The sequence below is a fragment of the Notolepis coatsorum genome, assembly GCF_963971535.1.
Source record: "Notolepis coatsorum genome assembly, chromosome: 19".
In the NCBI taxonomy this organism is placed as follows: domain Eukaryota; kingdom Metazoa; phylum Chordata; class Actinopteri; order Aulopiformes; family Paralepididae; genus Notolepis; species Notolepis coatsorum.
In genome coordinates, this window is record NC_140183.1 from 18,623,400 (window position 1) to 18,644,493 (window position 21,094).

Here is a 21,094-nt window from a genome sequence, read left to right on the forward strand (position 1 = left end):
ATGCAGATATATTAATCAAATAATATCAGAACCTCACATTCCAATAGGCTTCTTGAATTTCTGTTACAGAACATGATAAAGGTTATAGTATGCACTAGGGATGTCCCGATCGCATTTTTTTGCTCCCGATCCGATCCCGATCATGTGATTTTGAGTATCTGCCAATACCGATCTTTCCCGATCCGATCGTTCACATTAGTAATAAATTTGACGCATTTTTGTCAGAAACTGGCGAAGCGAGACAAGCCCCTCTGTTGCCTCAATAGCCCCAGTCGAGCGCGGCGGCTCACATTACATTCACCCTGAGCCCCTGAGAATGTCCTTCATATGAGAAATATTAAAAGTTTCACTCTGTTTGCACATTAGTATACATTCACAGTGTTCGACTTAGGTAATGATTTGCTCCGTTTTGGTCTGAAACGCCGACAATAATCCTCACAAAGCGAATGTTGACGTTATCCAGGTGAACGTTCTTCATTCAAGCGAGGCATTGCAATCAATACAGCTGTTTGGCAAAGCACCAGCCGCCGAGTCCCCCATTCCTTTGCTCGCTCTAGTCACATAACGTGACGTATTAGATTGGTCGTGTTGAACGCAGCTCTGTTCTTTCCTCCACGCCTTGCTAACATTGCAACTGGCTATTGGACTGGCTTCGGTTTCAACTTTAAAATGCTTCCAAACTTCTGACATTTTGTCTAGCTGCTCCGAGTCCAGGTGGACCTGCCGGTGTTGCGGGAGCGACGCGCTGTGAGGTCTGCTATTTTCGGCATACGTCACTGTCGTGCGACGGTGTAAATCAAAGGAAATGCGTTTGTTTTGGCTAATTCTTCTGCTCTGCGACAATAAATTAATTAATGATGATATGTAATTTAAAACCAAAACTAAGGCCTCAGTGTGAGTTTAAGACGTGAACATGGTCATGTTTGTTGAATAAAATAAAAAAATAAATAAAAATGGTTTTACTCCCAATTTTTTTTCCTGATCCTGATCTTCTGAAAATCATGTGATCGGCCCCCAATCCCAATCACGTGATCGGATCGGGACATCCCTAGTATGCACCCAGCGGATAGTGGGGTGTAAAGATACAAATAAAAATGAGTAAAATAATAGCAATGGTCAAATGAGCAGACATAAAATCACAGTTTTTCACATTAGGATCTAACATCCCAACAGGCCACCTTGTTTATGGTTTGATTCAGTTTTAGTAGAATGTGAAAGACATGAATGTGCTGAAAGTATATTTCTACCCATATGAGACTATGCTTGCAATATATATTTTGGTACTAATTCAAAGCATGTTTAGTATGATGGTCATATACTGCCATTGTAATCTAAGTACACTTGAAAAAAAACAACAACAGATGTTTACCAAACACAGGTTGTACTTTAGTAAACAGTAAAAATATAGTACTTTGGTAAGCAAAAGTAACCAAAAATACATCGAGGGTATAATTGAACATTTAAGTGCATCCGAGGTACTACTTAAGTGGTTTCAATTGAACACAACTTTAGTATACTTTCTGAATACAGAAAAAAGATACAGAAAAGAGTCATCCCAATCAATTTGAAAACCAAACCATGTTTTCATGGTTTTCATCTCTTTGAGAGGAAAAGAGGAACCTGTATTTGGGTTGACCTTTAGCACAGACAGACGGTTAGCTAGGAATGAACTTGTTATGAAATGACAGTTGTAAAATCAGCAATGGACCAAAAGGGGAATTAAAAGATAGCTAGTGATCACTCTAAGGGACACTCTCTGCTATGTGACACGGTCTGCTATGTGACACTCTCTGAGGAACACTCTCTGCTAGGTGACACTCTCTGCTAGGTGACACTCTCTGAGGGACACTCTCTGCTAGGTGACACTCTCTGCTATGTGACACTCTCTGAGGAACACTCTCTGAGGGACACTCTCTGCTATGTGACACTCTCTGCTAGGTGACACTCTCTGAGGGACACTCTCTGCTAGGTGACACTCTCTGAGGAACACTCTCTGCTAGGTGACACTCTCTGAGGAACACTCTCTGCTATGTGACACTCTCTGAGGAACACTCTCTGAGGGACACTCTCTGCCAGGTAACACTCTCTGCCAGGTGACACTCTCTGTCAGGTGACACTCTCTGCTAGGTGACACTCTCTGCCAGGTGACACTCTCTGCCAGGTGACACTCTCTGCCAGGTGACACTCTCTGCTAGGTGACACTCTCTGCTAGGTGACACTCTCTGCTAGGTGACACTCTCTGAGGGACACTCTCTGCTAGGTGACACTCTCTGAGGAACACTCTCTGCTAGGTGACACTCTCTGCTAGGTGACACTCTCTGAGGGACACTCTCTGCTATGTGACACTCTCTGCTATGTGACACTCTCTGCTAGGTGACACTCTCTGAGGGACACCCTCTGCTATGTGACACTCTCAGCTATGTGACACTCTCTGCTAGGTGACACTCTCTGAGGGACACCCTCTGCTATGTGACACTCTCTGAGGGACACACTCTGCCAGGTGACACTCTCTGAGGGACACTCTCTGCCAGGTGACACTCTCTGAGGAACACACTCTGCTATGTGACACTCTCTGCTAGGTGACACTCTCTGAGGGACACTCTCTGCTAGGTGACACTCTGCTAGGTGACACTCTCTGAAGGACACGCTCTGCCAGGTGACACTCTCTGAAGGACACGCTCTGCTAGGTGACACTCTCTGCTATGTGACACTCTCTGAGGGACACTCTCTGCTATGTGACACTCTCTGAGGGACACTCTCTGAGGGACACTCTCTGCTATGTGACACTCTCTGAAGGACACTCTCTGCTAGGTGACACTCTCTGAGGGACACTCTCTACCAGGTGACACTCTCTGAAGGACACTCTCTGCTAGGTGACACTCTCTGAGGGACACTCTCTGAGGGACACTCTCTGCTAGGTGACACTCTCTGAGGGACACTCTCTGAGGGACACTCTCTGAGGGACACTCTCTACCAGGTGACACTCTCTGAAGGACACTCTCTGCTAGGTGACACTCTCTGAGGGACACTCTCTGAGGGACACTCTCTGCTATGTGACACTCTCTGAGGGACACTCTCTGAGGGACACTCTCTGCTAGGTGACACTCTCTGAGGGACACTCTCTGCTAGGTGACACTCTCTGCCAGGTGACACTCTCTGCTAGGTGACACTCTCTGAGGGACACTCTCTGCCAGGTGACACTCTCTGCCAGGTGACACTCTCTGCTAGGTGACACTCTCTGAGGGACACTCTCTGCTAGGTGACACTCTCTGAGGGACACTCTCTGCTAGGTGACACTCTCTGAGGGACACTCTCTGAAGGACACTCTCTGCTAGGTGACACTCTCGTGACACTCTCTGCTAGGTCCAGTACCCATCAATAAACGCGATTGATATTTGGAATGGCGATCAGGAATTGGAATAATCTTTTTGGAGAACATCTGATCTGAGGTAAGGAATCTATTTTACCAGTCTTGGGATAATCAGAGTTTTTTTTACCTATATCTCAGCGTGTCCCATATGTGTGTGTGTGTGGCTGTGTGTGTGCTGTGTGTGTGCTGATCAGGAAATAAGATAATCGATTTTTCAGCCCGCTTCTCTAGCGTGCATAAGTACACATATACTATCGATAATCTAGCGTTTATTTGAAAACGATTCATAAATGGGCAGAAAAATTACAACGTGTTTTGTGTATTCCACTAAAGCGTGATTCCTGCAGAATCACCTTTTTTTCTGGAAGTTTAAAAAAAAATCTTTTTTCAAAATGGTATAAAACGGAAATTTACAGATTAAAAAACAATCCGTTTCGACAATGTTGACTGCAAACAAGTCATTGATAAGCGACGGGCGTATTAGACACATAGCCATAATTTAACTCTTCTGCCCCCTTAGCGACTATTTTGTGTTTTTTGCCTATATTTCTTTGTGTTTCTGTGTACAACGATGGCTGTGTTGATTATTATGTCATGAAATTGTGTCCGTTTGCTTATTTTCCATATATTCACAGAATTTGAAAAGATTAGATTTTGAAACCCTCTAACACAAAAGTTAACAATATTAGCTTTCAAACCGTCCATAGTGGTTTATTTCTTGCCATTAGGGGGTTAGGGTTAGGGTTACCCAGACAGAAAGATTAGGAGAAGGTAAAATCTCATCCCTGTGCCCGTGCCCACCCCAACACTTGTTCAACAGTCCCCTAACCTAACCCTAACCCTACAAACGGAAATATTTGGAATCTTTGATATATATGTTGAGTTAGGTTCATAGTGGTATTCATGAAAAAAGAATTGGAACAAAATATTACAAATTAAGTTTTTTATGACCTTGAACGTGATGCAATCTTTTCATGCTCTCTGAGGGACACTCTGCTAGGTGACACTCTCTGAGGAACACTCTGCTAGGTGACACTCTCTGAGGGACACTCTGCTAGGTGACACTCTCTGAGGAACACTCTGCTAGGTGACACTCTCTGAGGAACACTCTGCTAGGTGACACTCTCTGAGGAACACTCTGCCAGGTGACACTCTCTGAGGAACACTCTGCCAGGTGACACTCTCTGAGGAACACTCTGCTAGGTGACACTCTCTGAGGAACACTCTGCTAGGTGACACTCTCTGAGGAACACTCTGCTAGGTGACACTCTCTGAGGAACACTCTGCCAGGTGACACTCTCTGAGGAACACTCTGCTAGGTGACACTCTCTGAGGAACACTCTGCCAGGTGACACTCTCTGAGGAACACTCTGCTAGGTGACACTCTCTGAGGAACACTCTGCTAGGTGACACTCTCTGAGGAACACTCTGCCAGGTGACACTCTCTGAGGAACACTCTGCCAGGTGACACTCTCTGAGGAACACTCTGCTAGGTGACACTCTCTGAGGAACACTCTGCTAGGTGACACTCTCTGAGGAACACTCTGCTAGGTGACACTCTCTGAGGAACACTCTGCCAGGTGACACTCTCTGAGGAACACTCTGCTAGGTGACACTCTCTGAGGAACACTCTGCCAGGTGACACTCTCTGAGGAACACTCTGCTAGGTGACACTCTCTGAGGAACACTCTGCTAGGTGACACTCTCTGAGGAACACTCTGCCAGGTGACACTCTCTGAGGAACACTCTGCTAGGTGACACTCTCTGAGGAACACTCTGCCAGGTGACACTCTCTGAGGAACACTCTGCTAGGTGACACTCTCTGAGGAACACTCTGCTAGGTGACACTCTCTGCTAGGTGACACTCTCTGAGGAACACTCTGCCAGGTGACACTCTCTGAGGAACACTCTGCTAGGTGACACTCTCTGAGGAACACTCTGCCAGGTGACACTCTCTGAGGAACACTCTGCTAGGTGACACTCTCTGAGGAACACTCTGCCAGGTGACACTCTCTGAGGAACACTCTGCCAGGTGACACTCTCTGAGGAACACTCTGCTAGGTGACACTCTCTGAGGAACACTCTGCTAGGTGACACTCTCTGAGGAACACTCTGCTAGGTGACACTCTCTGAGGAACACTGTGCCAGGTGACACTCTCTGAGGAACACTCTGCTAGGTGACACTCTCTGAGGAACACTCTGCTAGGTGACACTCTCTGAGGAACACTCTGCTAGGTGACACTCTCTGCTAGGTGACACTCTCTGAGGAACACTCTGCCAGGTGACACTCTCTGAGGAACACTCTGCTAGGTGACACTCTCTGAGGAACACTCTGCCAGGTGACACTCTCTGAGGAACACTCTGCTAGGTGACACTCTCTGAGGAACACTCTGCCAGGTGACACTCTCTGAGGAACACTCTGCTAGGTGACACTCTCTGAGGAACACTCTGCTAGGTGACACTCTCTGAGGAACACTCTGCTAGGTGACACTCTCTGAGGAACACTCTGCTAGGTGACACTATCTGAGGAACACTCTGCCAGGTGACACTCTCTGAGGAACACTCTGCTAGGTGACACTCTCTGAGGAACACTCTGCCAGGTGACACTCTCTGCTAGGTGACACTCTCTGAGGAACACTCTGCCAGGTGACACTCTCTGAGGAACACTCTGCTAGGTGACACTCTCTGAGGAACACTCTGCTAGGTGACACTCTCTGCTAGGTGACACTCTCTGAGGAACACTCTGCTAGGTGACACTCTCTGCTAGGTGACACTCTCTGAGGAACACTCTGCTAGGTGACACTCTCTGAGGAACACTCTGCTAGGTGACACTCTCTGAGGAACACTCTGCCAGGTGACACTCTCTGCTAGGTGACATTCTCTGAGGAACACTCTGCCAGGTGACACTCTCTGAGGGACACTCTGCTCTGAGGAACACTCTGCTAGGTGACACTCTCTGAGGAACACTCTGCTAGGTGACACTCTCTGAGGAACACTCTGCTAGGTGACACTCTCTGAGGAACACTCTGCTAGGTGACACTCTCTGAGGAACACTCTGCTAGGTGACACTCTCTGCTAGGTGACACTCTCTGAGGAACACTCTGCCAGGTGACACTCTCTGAGGAACACTCTGCTAGGTGACACTCTCTGAGGAACACTCTGCTAGGTGACACTCTCTGAGGAACACTCTGCCAGGTGACACTCTCTGAGGAACACTCTGCTCTGAGGAACACTCTGCTAGGTGACACTCTCTGAGGAACACTCTGCTAGGTGACACTCTCTGAGGAACACTCTGCCAGGTGACACTCTCTGAGGGACACTCTGCTCTGAGGAACACTCTGCTAGGTGACACTCTCTGAGGAACACTCTGCTAGGTGACACTCTCTGAGGAACACTCTGCTAGGTGACACTTTCTAAAAAAAAAAAAAAAAAAAAACGAACTAACCTTACTGTCATGCACTTGTCCTAATATACTAACCTACACTGTAGCACTCAACACTTTGATGAACATTGTTGCTCAGCTGATAGAGTTGTGCCCTTCCTGATGGCTTGTCGTACAGAACATGTAAGTCGCTTTGGATAAAAGCGTCAGCTAAATGACTAAATGTAAATGTAAATGTGAGGGACACTCTGCTAGGTGACACTTTCTGAGGGACACTCTGCTAGGTGACACTCTCTGCTATGTGACACTCTCTGCTAGGTGACACTCTCTGCTAGGTGACACTCTCTGCTATGTGACACTCTCTGAGGGACACTCTCTGCTATGTGACACTCTCTGCTAGGTGACACTCTCTGCTAGGTGACACTCTCTGCTAGGTGACACTCTCTGCTATGTGACACTCTCTGCTAGGTGACACTCTCTGCTAGGTGACACTCTCTGCTAGGTGACACTCTCTGCTAGGTGACACTCTCTGCTAGGTGACACTCTCTGAGGGACACTCTCTGCTAGGTGACACTCTCTGCTAGGTGACACTCTCTGCTAGGTGACACTCTCTGCCAGGTGACACTCTCTGCTAGGTGACACTCTCTGGTATGTGACACTCTCTGCTAGGTGACACTCTCTGCTAGGTGACACTCTCTGCTAGGTGACACTCTCTGCTAGGTGACACTCTCTGCTAGGTGACACTCTCTGCTATGTGACACTCTCTGCTATGTGACACTCTCTACCAGGTGACACTCTCTGAGGGACACTCTCTGCTAGGTGACACTCTGCTAGGTGACACTCTCTGCTAGGTGACACTCTCTGCTATGTGACACTCTCTGCTATGTGACACTCTCTGCTAGGTGACAATCTCTGCTAGGTGACACTCTCTGAGGGACACTCTCTGCTAGGTGACACTCTCTGCTAGGTGACACTCTCTGCCAGGTGACACTCTCTGCCAGGTGACACTCTCTGCTAGGTGACACTCTCTGCTAGGTGACACTCTCTGCTAGGTGACACTCTCTGAGGAACACTCTCTGCTAGGTGACACTCTCTGCTATGTGACACTCTCTGCTAGGTGACACTCTCTGCTAGGTGACACTCTCTGCCAGGTGACACTCTCTGCCAGGTGACACTCTCTGCTATGTGACACTCTCTGCTATGTGACACTCTCTGCCAGGTGACACTCTCTGCTATGTGACACTCTCTGCTATGTGACACTCTCTGCCAGGTGACACTCTCTGCCAGGTGACACTCTCTGCTAGGTGACACTCTCTGCTATGTGACACTCTCTGCTATGTGACACTCTCTGCTAGGTGACACTCTCTGCTAGGTGACACTCTCTGAGGGACACTCTCTGCTATGTGACACTCTCTGAGGAACACTCTCTGCTAGGTGACACTCTCTGCTAGGTGACACTCTCTGAGGGACACTCTGCTAGGTGACACTCTCTGAGGAACACTCTGCTAGGTGACACTCTCTGAGGAACACTCTGCTAGGTGACACTCTCTGAGGAACACTCTGCCAGGTGACACTCTCTGAGGAACACTCTGCTAGGTGACACTCTCTGAGGAACACTCTGCTAGGTGACACTCTCTGAGGAACACTCTGCTAGGTGACACTTTCTAAAAAAAAAAAAAAAAAAAACGAACTAACCTTACTGTCATGCACTTGTCCTAATATACTAACCTACACTGTAGCACTCAACACTTTGATGAACATTGTTGCTCAGCTGATAGAGTTGTGCCCTTCCTGATGGCTTGTCGTACAGAACATGTAAGTCGCTTTGGATAAAAGAGTCAGCTAAATGACTAAATGTAAATGTAAATGTGAGGGACACTCTGCTAGGTGACACTTTCTGAGGGACACTCTGCTAGGTGACACTCTCTGCTAGGTGACACTTTCTGAGGGACACTCTGCTAGGTGACACTCTCTGCTATGTGACACTCTCTGCTAGGTGACACTCTCTGCTAGGTGACACTCTCTGCTAGGTGACACTCTCTGCTATGTGACACTCTCTGCTAGGTGACACTCTCTGCTAGGTGACACTCTCTGCTATGTGACACTCTCTGCTAGGTGACACTCTCTGCTAGGTGACACTCTCTGAGGGACACTCTCTGCTAGGTGACACTCTCTGCTAGGTGACACTCTCTGCTAGGTGACACTCTCTGCTAGGTGACACTCTCTGCTATGTGACACTCTCTGCTAGGTGACACTCTCTGAGGAACACTCTCTGCTAGGTGACACTCTCTGCTATGTGACACTCTCTGCTAGGTGACACTCTCTGCTAGGTGACACTCTCTGCTAGGTGACACTCTCTGCTATGTGACACTCTCTGCTAGGTGACACTCTCTGCTATGTGACACTCTCTGCTATGTGACACTCTCTACCAGGTGACACTCTCTGAGGGACACTCTCTGCTAGGTGACACTCTCTGCTAGGTGACACTCTGCTAGGTGACACTCTCTGCTATGTGACACTCTCTGCTAGGTGACACTCTCTGAGGGACACTCTCTGCTAGGTGACACTCTCTGCTAGGTGACACTCTCTGCCAGGTGACACTCTCTGCCAGGTGACACTCTCTGCTAGGTGACACTCTCTGCTAGGTGACACTCTCTGCTATGTGACACTCTCTGCTAGGTGACACTCTCTGAGGAACACTCTCTGCTAGGTGACACTCTCTGCTATGTGACACTCTCTGCTAGGTGACACTCTCTGCTAGGTGACACTCTCTGCTAGGTGACACTCTCTGCTATGTGACACTCTCTGCTATGTGACACTCTCTGAGGGACACTCTCTGCTATGTGACACTCTCTGCTAGGTGACACTCTCTGAGGAACACTCTCTGCTATGTGACACTCTCTGCTAGGTGACACTCTCTGAGGAACACTCTCTGCTAGGTGACACTCTCTGCTAGGTGACACTCTCTGCTAGGTGACACTCTCTGCTAGGTGACACTCTCTGAGGGACACTCTCTGCCAGGTGACACTCTCTGAGGGACACTCTCTGCTAGGTGACACTCTCTGAAATAGGTGACACTCTCTGAAGGACACTCTCTGCTAGGTGACACTCTGCTAGGTGACACTCTCTGCTAGGTGACACTCTCTGAGGGACACTCTGCTAGGTGACACTCTCTGAGGAACACTCTGCTAGGTGACACTCTCTGAGGAACACTCTGCTAGGTGACACTCTCTGAGGAACACTCTGCTAGGTGACACTCTCTGAGGAACACTCTGCCAGGTGACACTCTCTGAGGAACACTCTGCTAGGTGACACTCTCTGAGGAACACTCTGCTAGGTGACACTCTCTGAGGAACACTCTGCTAGGTGACACTCTCTGAGGAACACTCTGCTAGGTGACACTCTCTGAGGAACACTCTGCTAGGTGACACTCTCTGAGGAACACTCTGCTAGGTGACACTCTCTGAGGAACACTCTGCTAGGTGACACTCTCTGAGGAACACTCTGCTAGGTGACACTCTCTGAGGAACACTCTGCTAGGTGACACTCTCTGAGGAACACTCTGCTAGGTGACACTCTCTGAGGAACACTCTGCTAGGTGACACTTTCTAAAAAAAAAAAAAAAAAAAAAACGAACTAACCTTACTGTCATGCACTTGTCCTAATATACTAACCTACACTGTAGCACTCAACACTTTGATGAACATTGTTGCTCAGCTGATAGAGTTGTGCCCTTCCTGATGGCTTGTCGTAAGTCGCTTTGGATAAAAGAGTCAGCTAAATGACTAAATGTAAATGTAAATGTGAGGGACACTCTGCTAGGTGACACTTTCTGAGGGACACTCTGCTAGGTGACACTCTCTGCTATGTGACACTCTCTGCTATGTGACACTCTCTGCTAGGTGACACTCTCTGCTAGGTGACACTCTCTGCTAGGTGACACTCTCTGCTAGGTGACACTCTCTGAGGGACACTCTCTGCTAGGTGACACTCTCTGCTAGGTGACACTCTCTGAGGGACACTCTCTGCTAGGTGACACTCTCTGCTATGTGACACTCTCTGCTATGTGACACTCTCTGCTAGGTGACACTCTCTGCTAGGTGACACTCTCTGCTAGGTGACACTCTCTGCTAGGTGACACTCTCTGAGGGACACTCTCTGCTAGGTGACACTCTCTGCTAGGTGACACTCTCTGCTATGTGACACTCTCTGCTATGTGACACTCTCTGCTAGGTGACACTCTCTGCTAGGTGACACTCTCTGCTATGTGACACTCTCTGCTAGGTGACACTCTCTGCTAGGTGACACTCTCTGCTAGGTGACACTCTCTGAGGGACACTCTCTGCTAGGTGACACTCTCTGCCAGGTGACACTCTCTGCTAGGTGACACTCTCTGCTATGTGACACTCTCTGCCAGGTGACACTCTCTGAAGGACACTCTCTGCTAGGTGACACTCTCTGCTAGGTGACACTCTCTGAAGGACACTCTCTGCTAGGTGACACTCTCTGAGGGACACTCTCTGCCAGGTGACACTCTCTGAGGGACACTCTCTGCTAGGTGACACTCTCTGAAATAGGTGACACTCTCTGAAGGACACTCTCTGCTAGGTGACACTCTCTGCTAGGTGACACTCTCTGAGGAACACTCTGCTAGGTGACACTCTCTGCTAGGTGACACTCTCTGAGGAACACTCTGCTAGGTGACACTCTCTGCTAGGTGACACTCTCTGCTAGGTGACACTCTCTACCAGGTGACACTCTCTGAGGGATACTCTCTGCTAGGTGACACTCTCTGAGGGATACTCTCTGCCAGGTGACACTCTCTGAGGGACACTCTCTGCTAGGTGACACTCTCTGAGGGACACTCTCTGCCAGGTGACACTCTCTGAGGGACACTCTCTGCTAGGTGACACTCTCTGAAATAGGTGACACTCTCTGAAGGACACTCTCTGCTAGGTGACACTCTCTGCTAGGTGACACTCTGCTAGGTGACACTCTCTGCTAGGTGACACTCTCTGAGGGACACTCTCTGCTAGGTGACACTCTCTGAAATAGGTGACACTCTCTGACGGACACTCTCTGCTAGGTGACACTCTCTGAGGGACACTCTCTGCTAGGTGACACTCTCTGAGGGACACTCTCTGCTAGGTGACACTCTCTGAGGGACACTCTCTGCTAGGTGACACTCTCTGCCAGGTGACACTCTCTGAGGGACACTCTCTGCTAGGTGACACTCTCTGAGGGACACTCTCTGCTAGGTGACACTCTCTGCCAGGTGACACTCTCTGAGGGACACTCTCTGCTAGGTGACACTCTCTGAGGGACACTCTCTGCTAGGTGACACTCTCTGCTAGGTGACACTCTCTGCTAGGTGACACTCTCTGCTAGGTGACACTCTCTGAGGGACACTCTCTGCTAGGTGACACTCTCTGAGGGACACTCTCTGCTAGGTGACACTCTCTGAGGGACACTCTCTGCTAGGTGACACTCTCTGCTAGGTGACACTCTCTGAGGGACACTCTCTGCCAGGTGACACTCTCTGAGGGACACTCTCTGCTAGGTGACACTCTCTGAGGGACACTCTCTGCTAGGTGACACTCTCTGCTAGGTGACACTCTCTGAGGGACACTCTCTGCTAGGTGACACACTCTAGTCTAAGGTCGCTTTCACACAGGGGCTGTTTGGTCCGGACTATCGGACCAGAAGTCGATAGTCCGGTTTTTCGGGTTTGTGTGAATGCGCAGTCGAACTCGGTCCGCCGACCAAACATGCGAACTCGGTCCTCCAAAAAACATATAGGTCTCGGTTCGCCTTCATCGGACCAAACGCGGACCAAACGTAGTCAGTCACCTGATAAACTGTGCATAGTTGGGTAGAAGGAACACCACAGCTTATTATGATTATTATTAATACCGCGGCACGCAACACACTGCATCTATCTATCTATCTATCTATCTAACTGTGCATCTTGGGTAGAAAGGAAGAAGAAAAAAACACGGCTTATTATTAATACCGTGGCGCGCGGCATTACAAACACACTGTGTAAACATGTCTCGTGGACAGACTTGGGTAATCCGCTGATCTGGAGTCGGTCATGGCTCGCAGTCCACACACACAGACACACACACGCGCGTGCGCACGCGCGCATACACGGGCTCGCAGCCACACACACATTTCCACTCTCTATCAATGCCACGCCTCTGCTACTATCACGCCTGCTCACGGCTACGCAGTTTGTGTATTTCCGCATTTCACTTCCTGAAGGGGAGGGATTTCCACTCTCCATTGTGTCCAATAGACGAGCGCCCTTTTCGACCATGTGACATTGTTCAGAAAGTTCGGTGCGCTTGACAAATTGCTATGTGAATGCAGACGAACCAAATGAAGAATGCAACAATGTTGCAACTTCACCACCAGAACCGCACCGAGTCCACCAAAACTATATGTGAAAGCACCCTAAGGGACACTCTTTGCCAGGTGACACTCTCTGAGGGACACTCTCTGCTAGGTGACACTCTCTGAGGGACACTCTCTGCTAGGTGACACTCTCTGAGGGACACTCTCTGATATGTGACACTCTCTGAGGGACACTCTGCTAGGTGACACTCTCTGAGGGACACTCTCTGCTAGGTGACACTCTCTGAGGGACACTCTCTGATATGTGACACTCTCTGAGGGACACTCTGCTAGGTGACACTCTGCCAGGTGACACTCTGCTAGGTGACACTCTCTGCTAGGTGACACTCTCTGAGGGACACTCTCTGCTATGTGACACTCTCTGAGGGACACTCTCTGCTAGGTGACACTCTCTGCTAGGTGACACTCTCTGAGGGACACTCTCTGCTAGGTGACACTCTCTGAGGGACACTCTCTGCTACAGTAGGTGACACTCTCTGAAGAACACTCTCTGCTAGGTGACACTCTCTGAGGGACACTCTGCTAGGTGACACTCTCTGAAGGACACTCTCTGCTAGGTGACACTCTGAAGGACACTCTCTGCTAGGTGACACTCTCTGAGGGACACTCTGCTAGGTGACACTCTCTGAAGGACACTCTCTGCTAGGTGACACTCTCTGAAGGACACTCTCTGCTAGGTGACACTCTCTGAGGGACACTCTCTACCAGGTGACACTCTCTGAGGGACACTCTCTGCTAGGTGACACTCTCTGCTAGGTGACACTCTCTGCTAGGTGACACTCTCTGCTAGGTGACACTCTCTGAGGGACACTCTCTGAAGGACACTCTCTGCTAGGTGACACTCTCGTGACACTCTCTGCTAGGTCCAGTACCCATCAATAAACGCGATTGATATTTGGAATGGCGATCAGGAATTGGAATAATCTTTTTGGAGAACATCTGATCTGAGGTAAGGAATCTATTTTACCAGTCTTGGGATAATCAGAGTTTTTTTTACCTATATCTCAGCGTGTCCCATATGTGTGTGTGTGGCTGTGTGTGTGCTGTGTGTGTGCTGATCAGGAAATAAGATAATCGATTTTTCAGCCCGCTTCTCTAGCATGCATAAGTACACATATACTATCGATAATCTAGCGTTTATTTGAAAACGATTCATAAATAGGCCGAAAAATTACAACGTGTTTTGTGTATTCCACTAAAGCGCAATTCCTGCAGAATCACCTTTTTTTTCTGGAAGTTTAAAAAAAATCGTTTTTCAAAATGGTATAAAACGGAAATTTACAGATTAAAAAACAATCCGTTTCGACAATGTTGACTGCAAACAAGTCATTGATAAGCGACGGGCGTATTAGACACATAGCCATAATTTAACTATTCTGCCCCCTTAGCGACTATTTTGTGTTTTTTGCCTATATTGTTTTGTGTTTCTGTGTACAACGATGGCTGTGTTGATTATTATGTCATGAAATTGTGTCCGTTTGCTTATTTTCCATATATTCACAGAATTTGAAAAAATTTGATTTAGGGGCCCTTTTTGCGTGGGGGGGGCCCTTTTTATGCTTTTTGGGGGGTTTTGGTGATCAAATATTGAATATTGAACTATAATAATCAGTGCAGGAGCTCACTTATCCTTGAAATACACTTTTATCACTGACTTAAACTTGAAGAAAAAACGTTTAATAATTTTTTATAAAAAAACTTGGCATAAAAAGGGCACTTTTTTATGAGGCACAAAAGGGCGGGGGCTTGAGCACCCTTTGGGCTCTATGTGTGCACGTGCCTGCTGTCAGGGTTATATTTATTATGGACAGAAGTTGTCAAATCATTACTCAGCAACTGTCTGCACATGTGTCAATAGTGTATTAACGTTACTATTTTACTGTAGCGTTTCTGCGTTTGCAGTGTTCCTCCGTGCTAGCGTATCTGCTATCTCTTAGCTAGGCTATTGTGCAGGTGGGTGACTGTCAGTCAACGTGCATTGCGAGTATGGGCGGAGCCCAGCCAAAAACAGCTTGTACTTTGGAAGGGCAGAAAGTGGTGCACCAAAGTACGTGATTAAAAATACAAAACAATGAATTTTATTGAAAAGAAAACCTTACAGATGTGTTCCATATACTCACAGGAATTGTGTAAAATTGCCCAAAAAGTTAACAATTGTGGACCTTTAACACACTTAATACACAAAATATATACATTCAGTATGGAAAGATATACTAAATTTTTACTTTGGTGACATCATAATGGATGTGGTAAAGCAGCACTGACGTGGGACATCACTCACTCACACAGTCACTCACTCACTCACCGTCCAGTAAGTTTGTGGAGGAATCCTGACTCACATCTGGACGTCTGTCTTTGCTGAGGTGACGAGCGATCTCTGGTCTAACTCCTCTGAAGTCTGTGGTGGTGCCTGTGAAGAGTTCACCGCCTGCAGACAGAAATGGACGACATACAGCGGTTACTTACTGTTAACCTCTTAACGTACAACGGCCTGGCCCTGGACCCTCTTGAGGACGATTTACCCACCGGCGCGACGTGCCACTTTGCCGACCTCTAGTGGCTCCGATGTGCATTTAAAAAAAAATACAACATATATATATATTTGTTGCCTGTCGATTGCCGTTTCAGCCGACAAAATCCGTTCAGCTGTTCTCGAGTTACATGCCGATATGTGAGGCATGTGCCAAAGTACACAGCAGAGTCAGATTACCACCCTCTGGCTCTAGCTCCGTCAATAACTTGGCGATCTCGGAAATTATTGGACAGGGTTGTAGCCAATGAGTGTGGCTTTCCAATGATATCCGACGTGGGTATGTGCGAATCAGGGATGAAGGTGAAAAGTCACAAGCAAAAACCGAAGAAAAAAAAAAACGCAGAATGAATTGAAGTCAATGAGGAAATGATTTACTGGAGAGCTTTTTTCCCACAGTTTACCAAAATCGCTCCTAATCACTCATTTCTGAGCGGAAATTTGGACATGTACTATATAAGGAACGACGAGAAGGCCTACCGGGAGGAGGTTGAGGTACTGGACCGCTGGTGCCAGGACAACAGCCTGCTCCTGAACATTGGTAAAACCAAGGAGCTGATCGTGGATTATAGGAGAGGACAGCAGGAGACACACACACCACTGAGGATAAACGGGGCCACTGTGGACAGGGTGAGCAGCTTTAAGTACCTGGGGGTCCACATCTCAGAGGATCTGACATGGTCAACACACATAGACACAGTTGTAAAAAAGGCGAAGCAGCGCCTCTACCACCTGAGACAGTTAAGGAAGTTCAGAGTATCGGGGAAGATACTCCAGTCCTTCTACTCCGGAGCTGTAGAGAGCATCTTGACTGGAAACATCACTGCCTGGTATGGTAACAGCACGGCACAGGACAAGAAGGTCCTACAGAGAGTGGTGCGCTCTGCCGAGCGTACCACGGGTATTGCACTACCTCTCCTGCAGGTTCTATACAACAAAAGGTGCAAATCCAGAGCCTGCAGAATAATGAAAGACCCTCACCACCCCAATAACAGCCTGTTCCAGCTGCTGAGGTCAGGCAGACGCCTGCGAACACCAGCTACTAGGACAGAGAGGCTTCGGCTCAGCTTCTTCCCCCAGGCCATCAGAGCCTTGAACAATGAACACTGAGGGTCACAGAACACTGAACCCTACACACACAAGCACACATTAGCACACACACGACACACACGCTGTGCACACTCGCACACTAGCAGCCACTTTAACATGAGAAAGCACTCACTCATGCTGCACACGCCCACACTTATGGACACAAAGAAAGGTCACTTTAAAAATAGTATAGTAACAGTGTATTGCACTACCTAGGGACCTAGCATGTCCTTCATGCTCTGTAAATAACTATGTACAAATACCGTGATGTCCCACTATGTTACCTGTTTATTGCACAATGTTGTCTATTGGATTCTATTATATGTTGTACTACTGTATTGCACATCGTTGCGGGCAAGACCACCCGCATTTCATTGTATACTTGTATGCCGTGACAAATAAAACTCTTGACTTGACTTGACTTGACTATAAGACTTCAGGCTATGGACCCAGCGTGTTTTCCAGCTCGTATGAGCTGGAAAACACTATTATTATTACTATTAATATTACAAATATTAATATAACAAGTTTTTCTACAACTCAAGTTCAGATGTTACTCTATTTCATTAGCACTAAAAGTGATCTTTCTTTATTGTATCAGAAACTCCAGAATGTTATCTTTCAAAAGAGACCAGGCTTATGCATGTGCTATAAGTATAAAGTATAGTATTGTGGTTTGCAAAAAAGTATGCAGTCCTCAAAAACTAAAACTAAAATGGCCACTTTTTGGGGCGCCTGTTAAGAGGTTTTAAACACTGTCTCTGAAAAGACCATTTGTGACAGATATCAACAGCACTACACAAATTAATGGGGGGCTTTCCAAATAGACAAATTAAACCTCAAAGGTTTCCAAATAGACAAATTAAACCTTAACGGTTTCCAAATAGACAAATTAAACCTTAAAGGTTTAGAAATAGACTAATTAAACCTTAAAGGATTTCAAATAGACACAGTCAATCTTAAATGTTTCCAAATAGACTAATTCAATCTTAAAGCTTTACATTATTGGAAAAGCGTCTTCTCCAGAGTCAGACAAGAAGATAGATACCAATTTACACTCTACTGTGTGTTCAGTAGAAAGCTATCTGGCTGCAAGCTAGTATAATGTAGCACAAATGAATTGAAGCAGATACAGACCACTAATGTAGCTTAGGACAAACTAATTGAAGCGGACACAGACCACTAGCCTAGCTTAGCACAAATTAATTGAAGCGGATACAGACCTAGCATAAAACTCACAGTGTTTTTGGCCAACGCCTAGGCTAGCTGATCTGTATCTGAATATAAAATCTAGATTTTAGAAACAAAAAGTAAAACTAATTGGAACTATATTGTGTACTTAAAACGATTTATTTTATATATATACATAAAATGTCTTCAGTTTTATTTCTTTTTACTTTTGACTACGTTTCACTCTTGAAACGAACTCCAAGTAAACGGAATTGAAAACAAAAATGTAAAACGAAATACAAATTAAAACAGGTGCCCCCAAAAGTGGGCATTTTAGACTGCATAATTTTTTTGCAAACCAAAATACTATACTTTATACTTATAGAACATGCATGAGCCTGGTCTCCTTTGAAAGATAACATTCTGAAGTTTCTGATACAAATAAAATGTGCTTTAGTGCTAATGAAATAGAGTAACATAGATCTGAACTTGAGTTGAACTTGAACTTGTGTACTCACGTTTTTCGGTAGTAGTTGCAATATAGTAGTTGCAATATATTGGAAAAGTATATTTCCAAAATAAATTAGTATGGCTGAAAAAACACCCTGGGTCCATATCCTGAAGTCTTGTGTAGTACATGTCCAATTTAATAAAAATCCCTTCAGAAATGAGTGATATAGAGGGATTTTGGTAAAATGTGAAAAAAAAGGTCTGCAGGTTTCCATTTTCTCATAGACTCCAATGCATTCAGTGGGAAATTCTCTTCCTGTTTTCGCTCGTGACTTTTCACCTAGATCCCTGATTCGCTTATCCCCACGTGGGGTACCATTGAAAAGCCTCACTCATTGGTTACAACCCTGTCCAATAATGAGATCGCCAAATGATTTGAGATCACCAAATGATTGGCAGAGCTAGAGCGTCGGGAGTCGGGAGTGGTATTTGATCAAATAAAAAGTCTAGTAAAGACTTTGGTGCACGCCTCACATATCAGCATGTAACTCGAGAACCGCTGAACCGATTTTGTCACCTGAAACGGCAATCGACAGACCACAAATAGGCACACCCGAGCCGCTAGAGGTCACCAAAGTGGCATGTCACGCCGGTGGGCAAATCGACCTCAAGAGGGTCCACATGTTGCATGTTAAGAGGTTAATGAAAAATGTAAAACTATAATAACCATTATATGTAATGAACGGCCTGGGAGTGAAAGGGTTACCAGCCTGCGCATGGCTGTCAAACCCTGCCCCCACGGGGTCGGGTCTGGGAAAGGGAGCTGAACACGCAGCGGACCGGACCCTTCTCTGTCGGAGTAGCCATCGATAAGCGGGTGTGAGCAACTGGGTGCTATAAAATGTCACTGTTTACAATACCGACATTTGCACTTTTATTCCTTATTACTTATTTACTTATGATTGACCTACTGTCCCTTTATTTAATTTAATTTATTATTATTATTTTCTTTTTTTTGTTGTTTAATTGTTTATTTGTGTATGTGTGCCTGTATGTGGGCAAGTGTATGTGTGTGTGTGTATGCCTGTATGCGCGTGTGTGCGCGTGTACGTGTGTGTATGTCCCAGTGTGTGTGAGTGTGAGTGAGAGATGGGAGAATGGATTGAGTGGGGAGCACAAGGAAAATTGTTAAAAATTGTTCATGAGAGTGACACTGAACATTCTGTAGATCTGTCGATTGAATGTGAAACCTCATGAAAAATAAAAAGATTTAAAAGAAAGGGTTACCAAAAAAAGACTGTTGTTGTAATGGTGAGCTCACCAACAGCGATGGCAGTGTTTCTTTCATAGGGGTTGAACGGGCAGCGTCTAGCCACAACGTTGCTGGAGACTCTCACCATCTTCAGTGTGTCTGTGTCCTGAGGGGAAGGCAAAGTCAATAACACGGATATGATATGATATGAAATGATATGATATGGTATGAAAATATATGATATGATATGGTATGATATGAAATGATATGATATTATATGATATGGTATGATATGCAATTATATGATATATGATATGATATTATATGAAAGTATATGATATGATAGGATATGGTATGATATGACATAAATTATATGATATGATATGATATGGAATTATATGATAGATATAATATGATATGAAATTATATAATATGATTTGGTATGGTATGATATGATATTAAATTATATGATATGATATGATATGGTAGTGCTGTCAATCGATTAAAATATTTAACTCGATTAATCGCAATTTAATCGCATTTTCTTTTTTTTACCATAAACTGATATTTTTCAAGTTATCAACATGAGAGCAGCCATTTAACACAAAAGGATGACCCATTGCAAATTTGCATCAAATTCAAAACAGAGTGGGAGGGCGAGAGTGGAGCAAACAGATCCCAGTTATGTGGTGGGGATCTAGGCGATCCATTTCCGGTTTGTATATTACTAATACACGCCCAAATCATGTAGATTATTGAGTTATGGCAAAGATCCATATCCACGGTGTGTGTATTGAGTCCCGCGACGATAAACGAGTGGCCGGACGGAATAGGGAGACGCACCGGGATCACAAGAGATCCACTTCCGGTTGCAACTCGCCGATCAGCCACCAGGTGGCAGTATTGAAGCGTTGCAGAGTTGTGCTGGCTCACACAGCATCCGACAAGGCTCCGTAAGTGAAATATGAATACCATGGCGAAAATATGAAATTATGATCAGAAACCCGTTGTACGACGTTATTGGCGGGGAAAGGGTTAAGTTTCAGTTTCACTTCCAGAGAGAATTAACTTCACGACGAGACTGAATACTAGCTAACAGATGACATGTTACTTACAACAATGGCAGAGGATTATTTGGATTTAAACTAGAGCTGGGCCGTTAACGGCGTTAACGTGCTGCGTTAACGCTATACTAGTATCGCGCGATAATATAATTAACGCATTAATCTAAAATAAAAAATAAATTTTTTTTTTTTTTTTTTTTTACATTTCTTTTTTTTTACCTTTATTTACCCAGGGTAGGTTCGCTGAGCACAGATGCTCTTTTTCAGGAACGCCCTGCTTCACATTCACACAGTTCCATTCACACCTGGGAGCTGCCCAGTACAACCACAGTTGACACCATTGGCCACCGAGCAACTCCACTGGAGCAGT

The 21,094-nt window shown here is 46.1% G+C and overlaps 1 protein-coding gene across 1 annotated transcript in view; it reads right to left on the minus strand.

Annotated features, from left to right (window-relative positions):
* Positions 1-21,094, minus strand: part of LOC311246406 (semaphorin-4A-like) — a gene marked incomplete at its 5' end in the record, with an annotated part of 93,101 nt that overhangs the window by 31,309 nt on the left and 40,698 nt on the right. Inside the window, 2 exons of the mRNA XM_084336563.1 lie at positions 15,475-15,597; positions 19,730-19,826. Coding sequence (XP_084192689.1) covers positions 15,475-15,597; positions 19,730-19,826 — 220 coding nt within the window. The remainder of the gene's footprint in view (positions 1-15,474; positions 15,598-19,729; positions 19,827-21,094) is intronic.